General features: G+C 56.0%; 1 protein-coding gene across 1 annotated transcript in view; it reads left to right on the top strand.

The window, feature by feature from the left end:
- ADAMTS13 (ADAM metallopeptidase with thrombospondin type 1 motif 13) overlaps positions 1-14791 on the top strand; it is a 42510-nt gene that overhangs the window by 13496 nt on the left and 14223 nt on the right. Inside the window, 13 exon segments of the mRNA XM_033238667.1 lie at positions 1385-1489; positions 2180-2331; positions 2435-2498; positions 5106-5232; positions 6025-6173; positions 6522-6642; positions 8103-8183; positions 9084-9265; positions 11258-11393; positions 11473-11602; positions 12202-12387; positions 13703-13892; positions 14529-14649. Of these exon segments, the coding sequence (XP_033094558.1) occupies positions 1385-1489; positions 2180-2331; positions 2435-2498; positions 5106-5232; positions 6025-6173; positions 6522-6642; positions 8103-8183; positions 9084-9265; positions 11258-11393; positions 11473-11602; positions 12202-12387; positions 13703-13892; positions 14529-14649 (1744 nt within the window).

The following is a 14791-nucleotide window of genomic DNA, read 5'->3' as shown; positions in this document are numbered from 1 at the left end:
CCAAAGCCCTGGGATTGCAGACATGAGCCACCACCCATGCCTGACCAGCAAATCTATTAATATTATATATTACAACATTAATTTGAACCTTTAAGTTCATTTTTTTTCTTTTTTTCTTTTTTTTTTTTTTTTTTTTTGAGACAGAGTCTCACTCTGTCACCCAGGCTGGAGTGCAGTGGCACAATCTTGGCTTACTGCAGTCTCTGCCTCCAAGGTTCAAGCGATTCCTGGGCCTATGCCTCCCAAGTAGCTGGGACTACAGGCATGTGCCACCATGCCCAGATAAGTTTTGTATTTTTTAGTGGAGATAGGGTTTCATCATGTTGGCCAGGCTGGTCTCGAATTCCTGACCTCAGGTGATCCGCCCGCCTTGGCCTCCCAAAGTGCTGGGATTACAGGCATGAGCTACCACACCCAGTCTAATTCATTTTTTTCTTCTGATTTTATTTTATTTATTTATTTATTTTGAGACAGAGTCTCGCTCTGTCACCCAGGCTGGAGTGCAGTGGTGCAATCTCAGCTCACTGCAAGCTCCGCCTTCTGGGTTAATGCCATTCTTCTGCTTCAGCCTCCTTAGTAGCTGGACTATAGGCACCCGCCACCACGCCAGGTTAATTTTTTGTATTTTTAGTACAGACGGTGTTTCACTGTGTTAGCCGGGATGGTCTCGATCTCCTGACCTCGTGATCCGCCTGCCTTGGCCTCCCAAAGTCCTGGAATTACAGGCATGAGCCACCATGCCCGGCCTTTTTTCTTATGATTTTAAAAGAAATTAGGCCAGATGTGGTGGCTCACACCTGTAATCCCAGCATGTTGGGAGGCCAAGGCAGGTAGATCAGCTGAGGTTGGGAGTTCGAGACCAACCTCACCAACATGGAGAAACGCCATCTGTACTAAAAATACAAAAAATTAGCTAGGCATGGTGGTGCGTGCTTGTAATCCCAGCTACTCGGGAGGCTGAGGTAGGAGAATTGCTTGAACCCAGGAGGCAGAGTTTGCTGTGAGCTGAGATTGCGCCATTGTACTTCAGCCTGGGCAACAAGAGCAAAATCATCTCAGAAAAAAAAAAAAAAAGTTAAAAAAATAAAAAGAAATTAAAACATTTCCCTGGTGAACTTCAAGTCAGTGACAAGAAAAAGAAAAAAGAAAAAAGACACAAAAACCACATTTCCATGGGCCCCAAAAGGTGTGGCAGGACCTGGTCATGGTCCTGGTTCCCCATCCATGGGTCGGTCATGCCTTGTCTTTTGGGGGCACCAGTGCCCACAGCACAGAGTGTTGGCTGTGTCAGTGTGTCCTATGGTCTGGGAGGGACAGTTAAGGTCGGACACTGATCTGGAAGGCCCTGGTGGCCCCTGAGCTCGCCACCTGTCCATCCTCCTAGGATATATGCCAGGCCCTCTCCTGCCACACAGACCCACTGGACCAAAGCAGCTGCAGCCGCCTCCTCGTTCCTCTCCTGGACGGGACAGGATGTGGCGTGGAGAAGGTCAGAGCCAAGAGTAAACGAGCGGGCTCCTGTGAGCATGTGCACGTGGGCGCCTCCAGCCAGACCACCCTATTCTTAGGTGGGGAGGCAGGACCAGTATGGGGCAGAGAGCCTTGGAGTTGGCCTTGGTGACTTTCCTTTGGGTTGGTGGTCTGAACTCTTTCCTTTAGCGTTTGCTCCCATGCAGAATGGGAGTGTGGGCTGCCTGTTTGTATGGGGGGTGCCCATGGGTGTGGGGTTCCTTTGAGTGGGGTCCCTGTGTGAAAGTCCTCTTGGATATGGGGTGTCTCAGGGTGGGATCCCTGTGTAAGGGGATCCCTGTGAGGGTAGAGCCCCTGTGGGTGGGTCCTTGCGTGTATGTTGGGGGATCCCTGTGTGTCGAGGGGTCCCTGGGGGGGTTCTATGTGTATGTTGGGGGGTCTCTGGGTATTGGGGGATCCCCGTGGTCTGGGGGATCCATGTTGCTGGGCTACCTGTGTGTGTTGGGGGGATCTCTGTGTGCGTTGGAGATCCCTGTGTGTTGGGGGATCCGTATGGGTGAGTTCCTTGTGTGTGTTTCGGGGTCACTGTGGGTAGGGTCCCTGTGTGTGCTGAGAGACCCGAGTATGTTGGGGGACTCTGTGTGTGTGTTGGGTGTCGCTGTGGTGGGGTCGCCGTGGGATGGGAGATGAAGCCGTTCTTGTCTTGCAGTGGTGCTCCAAGGGTCGCTGCCGCTCCCTGGTGGAGCTGACCCCCATAGCAGCGGTGCATGGGCACTGGTCTAGCTGGGGTCCCCAAAGTCCTTGCTCCCGCTCCTGTGGAGGAGGTGTGGTCACCAGGAGGCGGCAGTGCAACAACCCCAGGTACCACCCACAGGGAGGGGTGCTCTTCTGTCAGGGAGGGTGGCCACACCACATTCCCTAGTTGAAGGCAGTGGTCACCCTCCTGTCTCCTGGGCATTTTCAGACCTGCCTTTGGGGGGCGTGCGTGTGTTGGTGCTGACCTCCAGGCCGAGATGTGCAACACTCAGGTAGGCCTGCTTCCTGGGGCAGGAGGGGGCAGCTGGTGGCACCGGGCCCTGGGGGAGCCAAAGTGACCATCTGTGGTTCACACCAGGACACATTTGAGAAGGACTTTGGGGCCAGGTGAGGTGGCTTACACCTGTAATCTCAGCACTTTGGGAGGCCAGAGTGGGTGGATCACCTGAGGTCAGGAGTTCAAGACCAGCCTGGCCAACATGGTGAAATCCTGTCTCTACAGAAAATATAAAAATTAGTCAGGTATGGTGGCGGGCGCCCGAAGTTCCAGCTACTCAGGAAGCTGAGGCATGAGAATCGCTTGAACCTGGGAAGTGGAGGCTGCAATGAGCTGAGATTGGGCCACTGCACTCTAGCCTGGGTGACAGAATGAGACTCTGTCTCAAAAAATATATAAAAATAAAAAAAGAGAGAGAAGGACATTGGGAACCCCGTTCGTAAACCAGGCCAGTCCTGTTGATGTCCACAGAGCCCCTGAAGTATCCCGCCTCTCTCCCTGAGTGTCATTTTGCCCTCCAGAGCACATCTTGCAGGGAGAACTTCCCCACTAGGAGTACAGTGCCCTGCTGCATGGCTGCAGAGGAGTTTTTTTTTTTTTGAGACAGAGTCTCACCCTGTCACCCAGGCTGTAGTGCAGTTGCAGCTCACTGCAACCTCTGCCTCCCAGATTCAAGCGATTCTCCTGCCTTAGCTTCCCGAGTAGCTAGGACTACAGTCACCCGCCACCACGCCCAGCTAATTTTTTGTATTTTTAGTAGAAACAGGGTTTCACCGTGTTAGCCAGGATGGCCTTGATCTCCTGACCTCGTGATCTGCCTTCCTCAGCCTCCCAAAGTGCTGGGATTACAGGTGTGAAAGTTTTAGAATGTTTCCAGTACTCTGGAGTAAACCCCATATGGTAGGCTGTCACTCCCCATTTCCCCTCCGCCACCTGGCAGCCATTGATCTCCCTTCTGTCTTTGTGGATTGCCCTGTTCTGGACATGCCACGTACCTGGGGCCAGACAACAGGTGTGCTTCCTGCCTGCCTTCCTCCCCCAGTGGCACGTCCTCAGGGCTCACCTGTGCTGTAGCCTGTGTTAGCGCCTCATTCCTCTTTCTGGCTGAATCATATTCCACTGCAGGGATAGACCACATTTTCATCCAGTCATCTGCTGATGGACATTGGAGGTGTTTCCACGTTTTGGCTTCTGTGAACAGAGCCGCTACAAACGTGCTTGTACATGTTTGAATCCCTGTTTTCAATTCTTTTGGCAGTATGCTCAAGAGTGGAGTTACTGGATCATATGGGAATTCTATGTTTGACTTTTTTTTTTTTGAGACAGAGTCTTGCTCTGTTGCCAGGCTGGAGTGCAGTGGTGCAATCTCGGCTCACTGCAATCTTCGCCTCTCGGGTTCAAGTGATTCCCCTGCCTCAGCCTCTGGAGTAGCTGGGATTACAGGCACGTGCCACCACGCCTGGCTAATTTTTTGTGTTTTTAGTAGAGATGGGGTTTCCACCACGTTGGCCAGCATGGTCTGGATCTCCCGACCTCAGGTGATCCGCCCGCCTCGGCCTCCCAAAGTGCTGGGATTACAGGCATGAGCCACCACGCCCAACCTATGTTTGACTTTTAAAGAAACTGCCAAACCATTTTCCATAGTACCTGAACCATTTCGCATTCCCACCAGCATTGCACGAGAGTTCCGGTTTCCCCACATCCACTGCAGTCCTTGCTGCTTTCTGTTGTTTTTTTCTTTTCTTTCTTTTTTTTTGTTTTTTTTAATAGAGATGGGTTTTTGCCATGTTGGCCAGGCTGATCTTGAACCCCAACCCCAGGTGATCTGCCCACCTCAGCCTCCCAAAGTGCTGGGATTACAAGTGTGAGCCATGGTGCCCGGCCAGTTTTCTGTTTTTTGATTTTGGCCATCCTAGTGGTGTGAAATGGTAGAAAGATTTTTTTTACATTGAGTTAAATTCTGTCCCCTGCTTGGATGGCCCTGCGTGTAGGTTTGGCCGTATATGTATTACACGTTCTGTATGGTGAGACCCTCCCTTTCCTCCTTCTCCAAATGGGCCCCCAAGACCTCCCCAGATCGCAAGGGGAGGGTCTTTGGCTAGAGCAGAGGGTGGTGGGATTTCGTGGAGGCAGCGTGGTCAGTGTTGACTCCCTGACTCCCGTCCACGGAGTCAACTCCGATTATCTTCTGTCAGTGCATAAAAGTCCAGGACGCCTGCCTGAGTGCAGAGGCTCCGGTGGTGAGGTCTTTGCTCCATGCTTTGGCTACCTGCCTCTAGGTGCACTACCTAAAGAATATACATCCCCATCACTGTTTTATTGAGTTCAGGCCTTGGAAGCAGAGGCTCTGAGCATAATGCTCTTTCCCGGCTTTCTTCGTTGCTGCCCTGTGTTCTTTATGGATTCCCCGGAGTTTTCCCATCAATAGAGAGGGGCAGGCACTTTTGTCACCCCGGTTTACAGAGCAGGGAACCGAGGCACAGCCTGGAGCTGAGGCCACACCCATATCTTGATCCCACACTGCAGGGTGCCATGCAGTCTCCCAGTGACAACACCCCCCCAATCCCCTTCCTCTGCCTGTCCTCTGCCTCCTCCTGGCCAGGCCTGTGAGAAGACCCAGCTGGAGTTCATGTCGGAACAGTGCGCCAGGACCAACGGCCAGCCGCTGCACTCCTCCCCTGGCGGTGCCTCCTTCTACCACTGGGGTGCTGCTGTACCACACAGCCAAGGTGAGGCCTGCGGAGTGTGGGGTCAGGGGAGGAGCCAGCCCTGGAGACCCTTGGACAGGGTAGAGTCGTGGGGGGTTGGCCTCGTATCCCTCCAGCACTGGGCAAAGCGGCTCAGGCTCTGGTGTCCCACAGACCATGGATCACATAGTGGCCAGGCCTCGCTGGCAGATCAGGCACTGACATCCCATCTCTGAGTCTCAATTTCCCATCTGTGAAATGGAGATAATAGCAGTAAGCCCCTCCCTGGTCACTACAAGGATTCAGGGAGATAATTGGGAAATGCCAAGTGTGTTCCTTGGTTCATAATTCTGTTTTTTTGAGACAGAGTCTTGCTCTGTTGTCCAGGCTGGAGTGCAGTGGCGTGATCTCAGCTCACTGCAACCTCTGCCTCTGGGATTCAGGGGATTCTTGTCCCTTAGCCTCCCGAGTAGCTGGGACTACAGGCTTGCACCACCACGCTGGCTGATTCTTTTTGTATTTTTAGTAGAGATGTGGTTTCACCATGTTGCCCAGGCTGGTTTTGAACTCCTGACCTCACGTGATCCGCCTGCCTTGGTCTCCCAAAGTGCTGGGATTGCAGGCATGAGCCATTGCGCCCAGCCTTGGTTCATAATTCAATACCATTAGTTATTAGATTAGATTAGGAATGTGATTAGGATTATTGCCTTAGGAGGTAGGATGGGGGGAAGATAGAAACCCTTGCCCCAGATGCAAAGGATGAAGCTGGGTGGGGGCTGGGAGGCCTGCCCCTCCTGCTTAGTTCAGGACTCCTTGTTCACTCTGCCCTCCCAGGGGATGCTCTGTGCAGGCACATGTGCCGGGCAATTGGCGAGAGCTTCATCATGAAGCGTGGAGACAGCTTCCTGGATGGGACCCGGTGTGTGCCAAGTGGCTCCCGGGAGGACGGGACCCTAAGCCTGTGCGTGTCGGGCAGCTGCAGGGTAGGCGTGTGTGGACATTGGCGATGGCCCTGGGGCCTGCCTGTCCTATCGGAAAGCTCCTGGGGGCAGGTCGGTGGGTGCTGGCCCCAGTGGAGCTGCAGTGCAGTCTGCAGGGGAGTGGTGCTGGGGAAACGGATCTGGACTTGGAGTCAGCCTGGGTTAAGGGCTGCAGTGTGACCTTGGGCAAGTCATTGAGCCCTCTAAGCTTGCTTCCTGTGTAGATGTTGGGGTGCTACAGAAGTGTTGCTGGTTTTATGGATCCCAGAACCTCAGAGCTGGCAGGGCTGCAGTGTCATTGAGGCCAGCACCCTCCAGTGACACTGGCCCCCTGTCCTTCCCTTTGCATAGACATTTGGCTGTGATGGCAGGATGGACTCCCAGCAGGTACGGGACGTGTGCCAGGTGTGTGGTGGGGACAACAGCACGTGCAGCCCACGGAACGGCTCTTTCACAGCTGGAAGAGCGAGAGGTAGGCAGCCTCCCTCAGGGCAGAGGCTGGGCTTCCCCCAGCCTCCAAGATGGCCACAGCCCAGAGCCTTGCTGCAGGGGCTGCTCAGGTCACAGGGCCTGCACACTCACTCAGCCCTGGATGCCTCCTGCAGTGTCAGCAGCTCCCTCTTCCACTTCGCCACCCTCCTGTGGCAGGCTCAGATTTTGGCCTTGATGCTGCTGGGACTGTGGTGCCTCAGTAATGGTGGCTCACTGTAGCTGTGCTCAAGACTCTGTCTCAAAAAAACAGAATTATGAACCAAGGAACACACTTGGTGTTTCCCGATTATCTCCCTGAATCCTTGTAGCGACCAGGAAGGGGCTTACTGCTATTATCTCCATTTCACAGATGGGAAATTGAGACTCAGAGATGGGATGTCAGTGCCTGATCTACCAGCGACATTGGCCGGGTGTGGTGGCTCACGCCTGTAATCCCAGTACTTTGGGAGGCGAGGCGGGTGGATCACCTGTAGTCGGGAGTTTAAGACCAGCCTGGCCAATATGGTGAAACCCTGTCTCTACTGAAATAGAAAACTTGGCCGGGCGCGGTGGCTCAGCCTGTAATCCAGCACTTTGGGAGGCCGAGACGGGCGGATCACGAGGTCAGGAGATCGAGACCATCCTGGCTAACACGGTGAACCCCGTCTCTACTAAAAAAAATACAAAAAATTAGCCGGGCGAGATGGCGGGCGCCTGTAGTCCAGCTACTTGGGAGGCTGAGGCGAGAGAATGGCGTAAACCCGGGAGGCGGACTTGCTGTGAGCTGAGATCCGGCCACTGCACTCCAGCCTGGGTGACAGAGCGAGACTCCGTCTCAACAAAAAAAAAAAAAAAAAAAAAAAAAGAAAATAGAAAACTTAGCTGGGCGTGGTGGCAGGCGCCTGTAGTCTCGGCTACTCGGGACGCTGAGGCAGGATAATTGCTTGAACCCGGGAGGTGGAGATCCCTCTGCACTCCAGCGTGGGCAAAGGAACGAGACACTCTAAAAATAATAATAATAATAATGTGGACATCGTGCATTCTGTAGCAGCTAGCCTCTTCTCTCCTGCTCAAGAAATCCCACTGAGAGGGACACAAGTGAATGAGGGGGATGGTAGTTACACTTGGAAAATCTTTGACTTTGGTGTATATACGAGGTCAAAAATCATTTGTAAATGCCAGTGCTTCTATGGAGAGCAGAGACTTGAGCCCTGCCTCCCTCTGGCGTGCCCCACTGTGCTGGAGAACCTTGGCCCTGGTCCCTTCTCCCAGCCAGGGCAGAGCCTTGGCAGGTGGTCCTCCAGCCTGCTTTTAATTGCCCCCATGACAGGGGACTCACTGCTGCTGGAGCCAGCCCCATGGCATTGTTCAGTTTTTCCCGACCAGCTAAGATCAGCTCCCTTTGTCTGTGATGTGGTGGCCGTGAGGTCCACGCATCTTTCCTTCTTTTTTTCTTTCTAGAATATGTCACATTTCTGACAGTTACCCCCAACCTGACCAGTGTCTACATTGCCAACCACAGGCCTCTCTTCACACACTTGGGTGAGTTGACTGGAGGACTCCCACCCAGTTAGCTAGACTGAAAAGATGCAGGACACTGTCCCCAAGATGCCCTCACTTCTGACATCACTTGCAAGTTCAAGGGGTTCCCCAAACCACCCTCAGGCTTGATAATTGACTAGGAAGACCCCCAGAGCTCACTGAGAGCTGTGGCATGTGGCTGTGGCTCCTTCCAGAAGGACATGGGGTAGAATTGTCCAAGAGAAGAGATGCAGGCAGAGTCTGGGAGGGTCCAAACAGGAGGCCTGATGTCTCAGGGATGTGACACCCTTCTAGCATTGGAGCGTGGCCATACACATGGAGTACTGCCCACACAGAAAGCCCACCGAGTGGGAGGTGAGAGTTTTTACTGGGATTTGAGTGCAAAGACATGATTGACTAATTGACCATGTGGATACTCTCAGTCTCCTGGTGACCCAAAGCCTCTATCCTAAATCACATAGTTGGTCTTTCTGGGACAGCCAGCCCCCGCCCTAAAGGAAGACACTTCTGCCTGGTGTGACCTGTGTCTCCTCTTGGAAGCCAACAGCAAAGGCCGGGCTTCTCTCTGGGCAAGGCTGCTTCTTGGCTGTTCAGGGCCACAGTGGGTTTTTCTTTCTGGAGTGTGCCTGCACCTGACCTTTGAAGCCTTGGTTGCCGGCCCTTGCCGTGGGGTCCCTGAGCCCTGAGCCTGTCGAGTTCTGTGCACGAGTGCACTTGCTCATGGCACTCACCAGGTTGTGGAAAGAGGCACAGCGCCTCCGCTGTGGGGAAGCCTCTGGCTCAGATGCCTGCAGCTCCTTAGAGGAGGGCTGGGGACCCTGGGAAGGAGAGTCACTGACGTGCCTGTGAGGAGGATGGGTGCTCAGTTCCACACGGCTAACAGGGCTGGTTCTCCAACAGCGGTGAGGATCGGAGGGCGCTACGTCGTGGCTGGGAAGACGAGCATCTCCCCTAACACCACCTACCCCTCCCTCCTGGAGGATGGCCGTGTCGAGTATAGAGTGGCCCTCACCGAGGACCGGCTGCCCCGCCTGGAGGAGATCCGCATCTGGGGACCCCTCCAGGAAGATGCTGAGATCCAGGTTAGCAGGAGAGCCTGGGGGAGGCCAGTGGGGGCTTCTTCTTGGGGGCTATGGCTGCTTGCATGTTTGTCCATCCATCCATTCCCTGATTCGTTCATTTATTCATTCAGTGGCCACTTACAGGGAACCCACTATGTATTGGGCCCCGTGCTAAGTGAAATGCAGCTAGCTCCTCCAGGGGCTTAGGGTCCCACAAATAAATATCCAAATGTGCCTGTGCCCAGAGCCTGTGGAAGAAGGCCCTGTAGTTTTGGGATCAGGTAAGGTTGGAGGGCCCCAGGCAGGGGTCCGGGGCTCCCCGGGAAAGAGTGATGGAGCTGAGGTCTCAGATGAGCAGATACTGCCGGGCCAAGCAGGGAGGGAAGCGTATGGCCAAGGGAACAGTGTCATTGTGGGAGGGATGAAGGAAGGTCCTACTGTGTGTGTTTGTGGGGAGATGAAGGCATGGACTCAGGTGCAGTGGCATCTGGGGAGCAGGCCTTGGTGCTGAGGATGCTGAGAACAGATGCTGGCTCCCACTGCTTCTTTGGGGTAGAGTGCGTGGGAACTGGAACGCCTTGTTCAGGTGTGTCCTTGGTGATGTGTGCTCGCCCCTGTATGTCCCCATTAGTGCTTTGCTGAGGAAGGCACGTGGAGGGTGGAGAGACATGAGCGCAGGCTGAAACAGACCTGAGAACCTTGGGAGAGGGGCCCAGTCTCAGCGGCCCCAGCTGGCTGCTCTGGCAGCATCCTCTGCCCGTACAGCTGCCAGAGACAGCAGGGCCTCCCCCGTATCAGGCCAGGCCAGGCCAGGCCAGAGCAAGCCCCTGTGAGTGGCTCATCCCTTCCCTTACCCCAATAGGGCTCCCTTCCTGCCCTCCCCTTGCCTGGGACATTGTCTCCAGATGCTGGCTGCTGAGTGGCTCTCCCGTCATCCTCTGTGGTGTGTAAAAGAGCAGATTCTTGGGTCCTCTGCATATCCCTGAATCAAGACTTCCCTGTGTTGGGCCTGAGAAGCCCCACTGTAACCAACACAGGCTTGCGGCAGTGGCCAGATGTGGGCATCGAGGGGGCAGGTGCTGAATGTCACCTCGCCCTGGGCTCTGGCCTCCAGGCTGGCCTCTTTCTTGGGCTGGCCTTGGGCACAGGACCCAGTTACCCTCCTGAAGAGCCTCAGGCCCAGGAACCTGCTGAAATTCTTCCCAGTGCTCTCCAGGCCAGGCCCAAGCCAGTAGCCGGCCACAGGGCCCCAGGGATCCAGTTTCTTTCTGCCAGCCCCACAGGCCTCAGCTCTGGCTCCAGAAGCCTTCTGTGCTGGCCCTGCCCTAGCCCTTCTTGGGCTCCTTAGCTCAGCCTAAGGTGGGCCTGCCTTCTCCATTGTACTTTGTCCTTTACCCAACCAGCTTAGGGAGCCTTCTCTGTGCTGCCTGAATACCCTATCCCCTAACCTACCAATTACCTGTCCCCAGCTCCCTATCCCAACCCACTGAGAGCTCCTTGTGGCTTAGCTAGTGTCCTGTGCACTGTGCTATACCCAGAGCCTGGTACAGGTCAGTGTCGGCGATTGCCTGTCATTATTTTTGTTTTTGTTGTTTTTTGAGAGAGGGTCTCACTATCGCCCAGGCTGCAGTGCAGTGGCACTATCACAGCTCACTGCAGCCTCGACCTCCTGGGCTCAAGTGATCCTCCCACCTCAGCCTCCCAAGTAGCTGGGACTACAGGCGTGCCCCATCATGCCCAGCTGATTTTTTAACTTTTTTTAAAAATAGAGATGGAGTCTCACGATGTTGCCCAGGCTGGTCTGAAACTTCTGGGCTCAAGTGATCTGCCTGCCTCAGGCTTCCAAAGTTTTCGGTTTACAGGCATGAGCTACTGTGCCTGGCCAGTGACTGCTTGTTGAACGAAAGATTATAGGGATGGAAGAAGTTGTGAGACTTCCCAGGGGAGGTGGCCATGACAGTGACCCTCAGGGAAGCCACTGGACAAGGCCTGAAGCTCTTTGTCTGTCTGCAGGTTTACAGGCGGTATGGCGAGGAGTATGGCAACCTCACCTGCCCAGACATCACCTTCACCTACTTCCAGCCTAAGCCACGGCAGGCCTGGGTGTGGGCCGCTGTGCGTGGGCCCTGCTCGGTGAGCTGTGGGGCAGGTGAGACCCAGGGAAGGCTCGCCCACAGCATGGCTTGCCCCTGCAGGGAGGTAGCCTAGCCCTCCCGCTTCCCTCCCAGGGCTGCGCTGGGTAAACTACAGCTGCCTGGACCAGGCCAGGAAGGAGTTGGTGGAGACTGCCCGGTGCCAAGGGAGCCAGCAGCCACCAGCGTGGCCAGAGGCCTGCGTGCTCGAACCTTGCCCTCCGTAGTGAGTGTGGTGCTGTCTGTGCAGCTCCAGTGGGAGAGAGGGTTCTGCTGGGGCTGCTGGGCTCTGTTCCTGGCCTATGGGGCCCATGTGGCAGGGCTGGGCTGAGCTGCTTCTGTGCAGGCTCTCACTACGCCTGCTCACAGCCCTGTGAGGGGGCTCTGTGAGTGCCCCCTTCTGCAGGTGAGGCTCAGGGCAGACACAGTGACAATGTCAGCCCAGTGGGACCCACACCTGCTGCCATTGTCCGGGTCACCGAGGCCTCTCTTGAGCTTAGGCGCTCATGGCGAGATGGAGGTGATTGCCTACCTGGAGGGTTGTGGGGAGACTTGGGGAGCTCTGGTGCAAAGCCCCTGGCTGTCACTGCACCTGATGGGCACACTGTTAGGGGCAAGGCCATCCCTGCTGGGTGCAGGACAGGGCAGCTGCCCACCAGCATGTGATTCGGGTGTCCTCAGGCTCAGCCACCTGGAGAGGCTAGGCTGGTCCTAGTGCCCATTGCTTGTCCCAGACCAGGGGAAGTGTGTCAGCACCCACCACCCCATCACCCCAAGTTAGCCTGGGACCTGGCCAGGGCCCCAACGCTCTGTCTCCTTCCTCAGCTGGGCGGTGGGAGACTTCGGCCCATGCAGTGTCTCCTGTGGGGGTGGCCTGCGGGAGCGGCCAGTGCGCTGCGTGGAGGCCCAGGACAGCCTCCTGAAGACGTTGCCCCCAGCCCGGTGCAGAGCAGGGGCCCAGCAGCCAGCTGTGACAGTGGAAATCTGTAACCCCCAGCCCTGCCCCGTCAGGTGAGCCCAGGGCTAGGTGGGCCTGGGAGAGGGCCTCCCTGGCAGAGTTCGTCCCTGCGCTGAGCCCCAGTCCTTCTGAGAATCCCCTCCTCCCGAGGCCTCTGGTGGAGCCTCACCATCCAGGGTGATGGGCAGTGTCACCTGGTGGTTGTAAGTGCCAGTGTCAGAGTTCCTTACTACCCAGGAGAGCCTGGGCCCATCGTTTCCCTCTCTGAGCTTCCGAGCCCCTGCTCTGAAATGGGGAGGCCGACCTGCCTGGGGAGGGGGTGGCTTCGAGGATGAGGTCAAACTGAACGGAGTGGGAGATGTCACTTGCTCATCACCACCATCTCCACCATGCCCACATGTCTGCATCTCATCCCCTCAGTGTCCAAGTTGACAGTGGCTTATCATCCTGCCCTGCCACTAACCAGCTGAGTGACAGGGCAAGTCCCCTCCTCTGTGGGCTTCAGTTTTGTGACCTGTCTGGTGGGAGGGGATTGGTCTGGATCATTGGTGGCCCACTCATAGCTCTGGACTCCTTTCCCTGCCCCCTCATCTGTGGCAGACAAAGCAATCACCACTTTTCCCCGCTGAGGCCAGATAGGGCCTCAGATTCCTTCTCAACACAGCTCTCCGGGCAGCCACTCCAGCGCAGGGCTGACTCACAGCTGAAACCCATTGGCCACCCTTGAACCTGGTGGTCCGATTCCATGTGACACCTGTTTCTCTGCACCTGCTGTGGTGCATGGAGTCAGTGATTGCCTGGCTGGAGGTCGGTCTCTGCCTCTGGAGGGTAGGAAGGTTGGGTTCTCTTGTTTTTTTTTTTTAAGACAGAGTCTTGCTCGCTCACCCAGCCTGGTATGCAGTGACATGATCTTGGCTCACTGCAGCCTCCTGCCTCGGCAGGTGTGCACCACCAAGCCCAGCTAATTTTTGTATTTTTTGTAGAAACAGGGTTTTGCCATGTTGCCCAGGCTGGTCTCCAACTCTTGGGCTTGAGCAGTCTGCTCACCTCAGCCTCCCAAAGTGCTGAGATTACAGGTGTGAGCTACCGCGCCCGGCCAAGGATAGGTTCTGTCTCTGCACCCAGGAGGCAGGTGGGGTGCCTGACTGCTGAGCAGTGAGTGCTTGTTGAATGGGAACCTGCTGGCTGATGAATGGAGAACCCAGTGCTTCAGGGAGAGACCTTGAGCTTCACTTCTCTGTGGGGTCCCCCTTTGGGCTCCTGGATGTTGGGGAGCATGTCCTCTGCCTCCCTGCCCCTAGCAGCTGGGCTGTACCTTCCACTGGGTGGCAGAGGCAGGGCCTGATGACTGTCTCATGCCATCCTCAGGTGGGAGATGTCAGAGCCCAGCCCATGCACATCAGCCAGTGGAGCAGGCCTGGCCTTGCAGAATGAGACCTGTGTGCCGGGGGCAGATGGCCTGGAGGCTCCAGCGACTGTAGGGCCTGACTCCATAGATGAGAAGCTGCCTGCCCCTGAGCCCTGTGTCGGGATGTCATGCCCTCCAGGCTGGGGCCATGTGAGTGCCCTGGGCATGAGAGTGGCTGGGGCTGTTGAGTCCTTTACCTGGCTGAGAGAATGAAGAGCACCCATCGCCATTGTCCTCTAGGCCAGAGCAAAAACACCTTGCTTCTGTGGGAATGCTGTCTGAGGGCCACCCCTGCTCAGAAAAGAAGCTTAGAAAGAGGGCTCAGGGCCCCTCGGGAGGCTCCTATTCCCCTTGCAAGCTGGGCTGAGAGAAGCATCTGAGGAGAGTATAATGTAGCTGCTGTGCAGAGAAATGCTGCCGGGCTCTCGCCCGGTGTCCAGGGACTGGAGGCTGACTGGCCTTGCTCTCTGGCCTGGGTGCTGGCAACCCTCGCCCCTCATGGCTGGGGGGATTGCAGGGCCAGTCATGCTCCCATGTCCCACTCTTGGTTCCCAGCTCTCAACCAGGCCCACAGTGAGCACTTGTGCTGCTGAGGAGCCTGCAAAGGTGGGGTGTGCAGCAAGAACACCCGCTGGGAGACTGGGGAGCCAAGGGAGCAGGGGAGGGAGCCCCGGTATGCACATGCCACTTCCTGCTCTCTCTGCTGCCTCCTGAGAAGATTGGGACGGGGGTCGCTGGGTGCTCAGAGGAGTCCCAGACCCATGAACTTGTTGCTGTTTCCCACAGCTGGATGCCACCTCTGCAGGGGAGGAGGCTCCCTCCCCATGGGGCAGCATCAGGACGGGGGCTCAAGCTGCACACGTGTGGACCCCTCTGGCAGGGCCGTGCTCCGTCTCCTGCGGGCGAGGTGAGGGCCCCTGGGATGCTCCTGGGGACCAGCACTCATGGTAACTCTCTTATCCACTTGCATCTTGCCTCCTTCTTTTTTTTTTTTTTTTTTGAGATGGAGTCTCGCTCTGTCGCCCAGGCTGGAGCAGTGGCCGGATCTC

Source organism: Trachypithecus francoisi, unplaced genomic scaffold (assembly GCF_009764315.1).
Source record: "Trachypithecus francoisi isolate TF-2019V2 unplaced genomic scaffold, Tfra_2.0 Lachesis_group16, whole genome shotgun sequence".
Lineage (NCBI taxonomy): Eukaryota > Metazoa > Chordata > Mammalia > Primates > Cercopithecidae > Trachypithecus > Trachypithecus francoisi.
The sequence above is the reverse complement of the archived record's forward strand: the minus strand, read 5'-3'. Positions and strand labels throughout refer to the sequence as shown.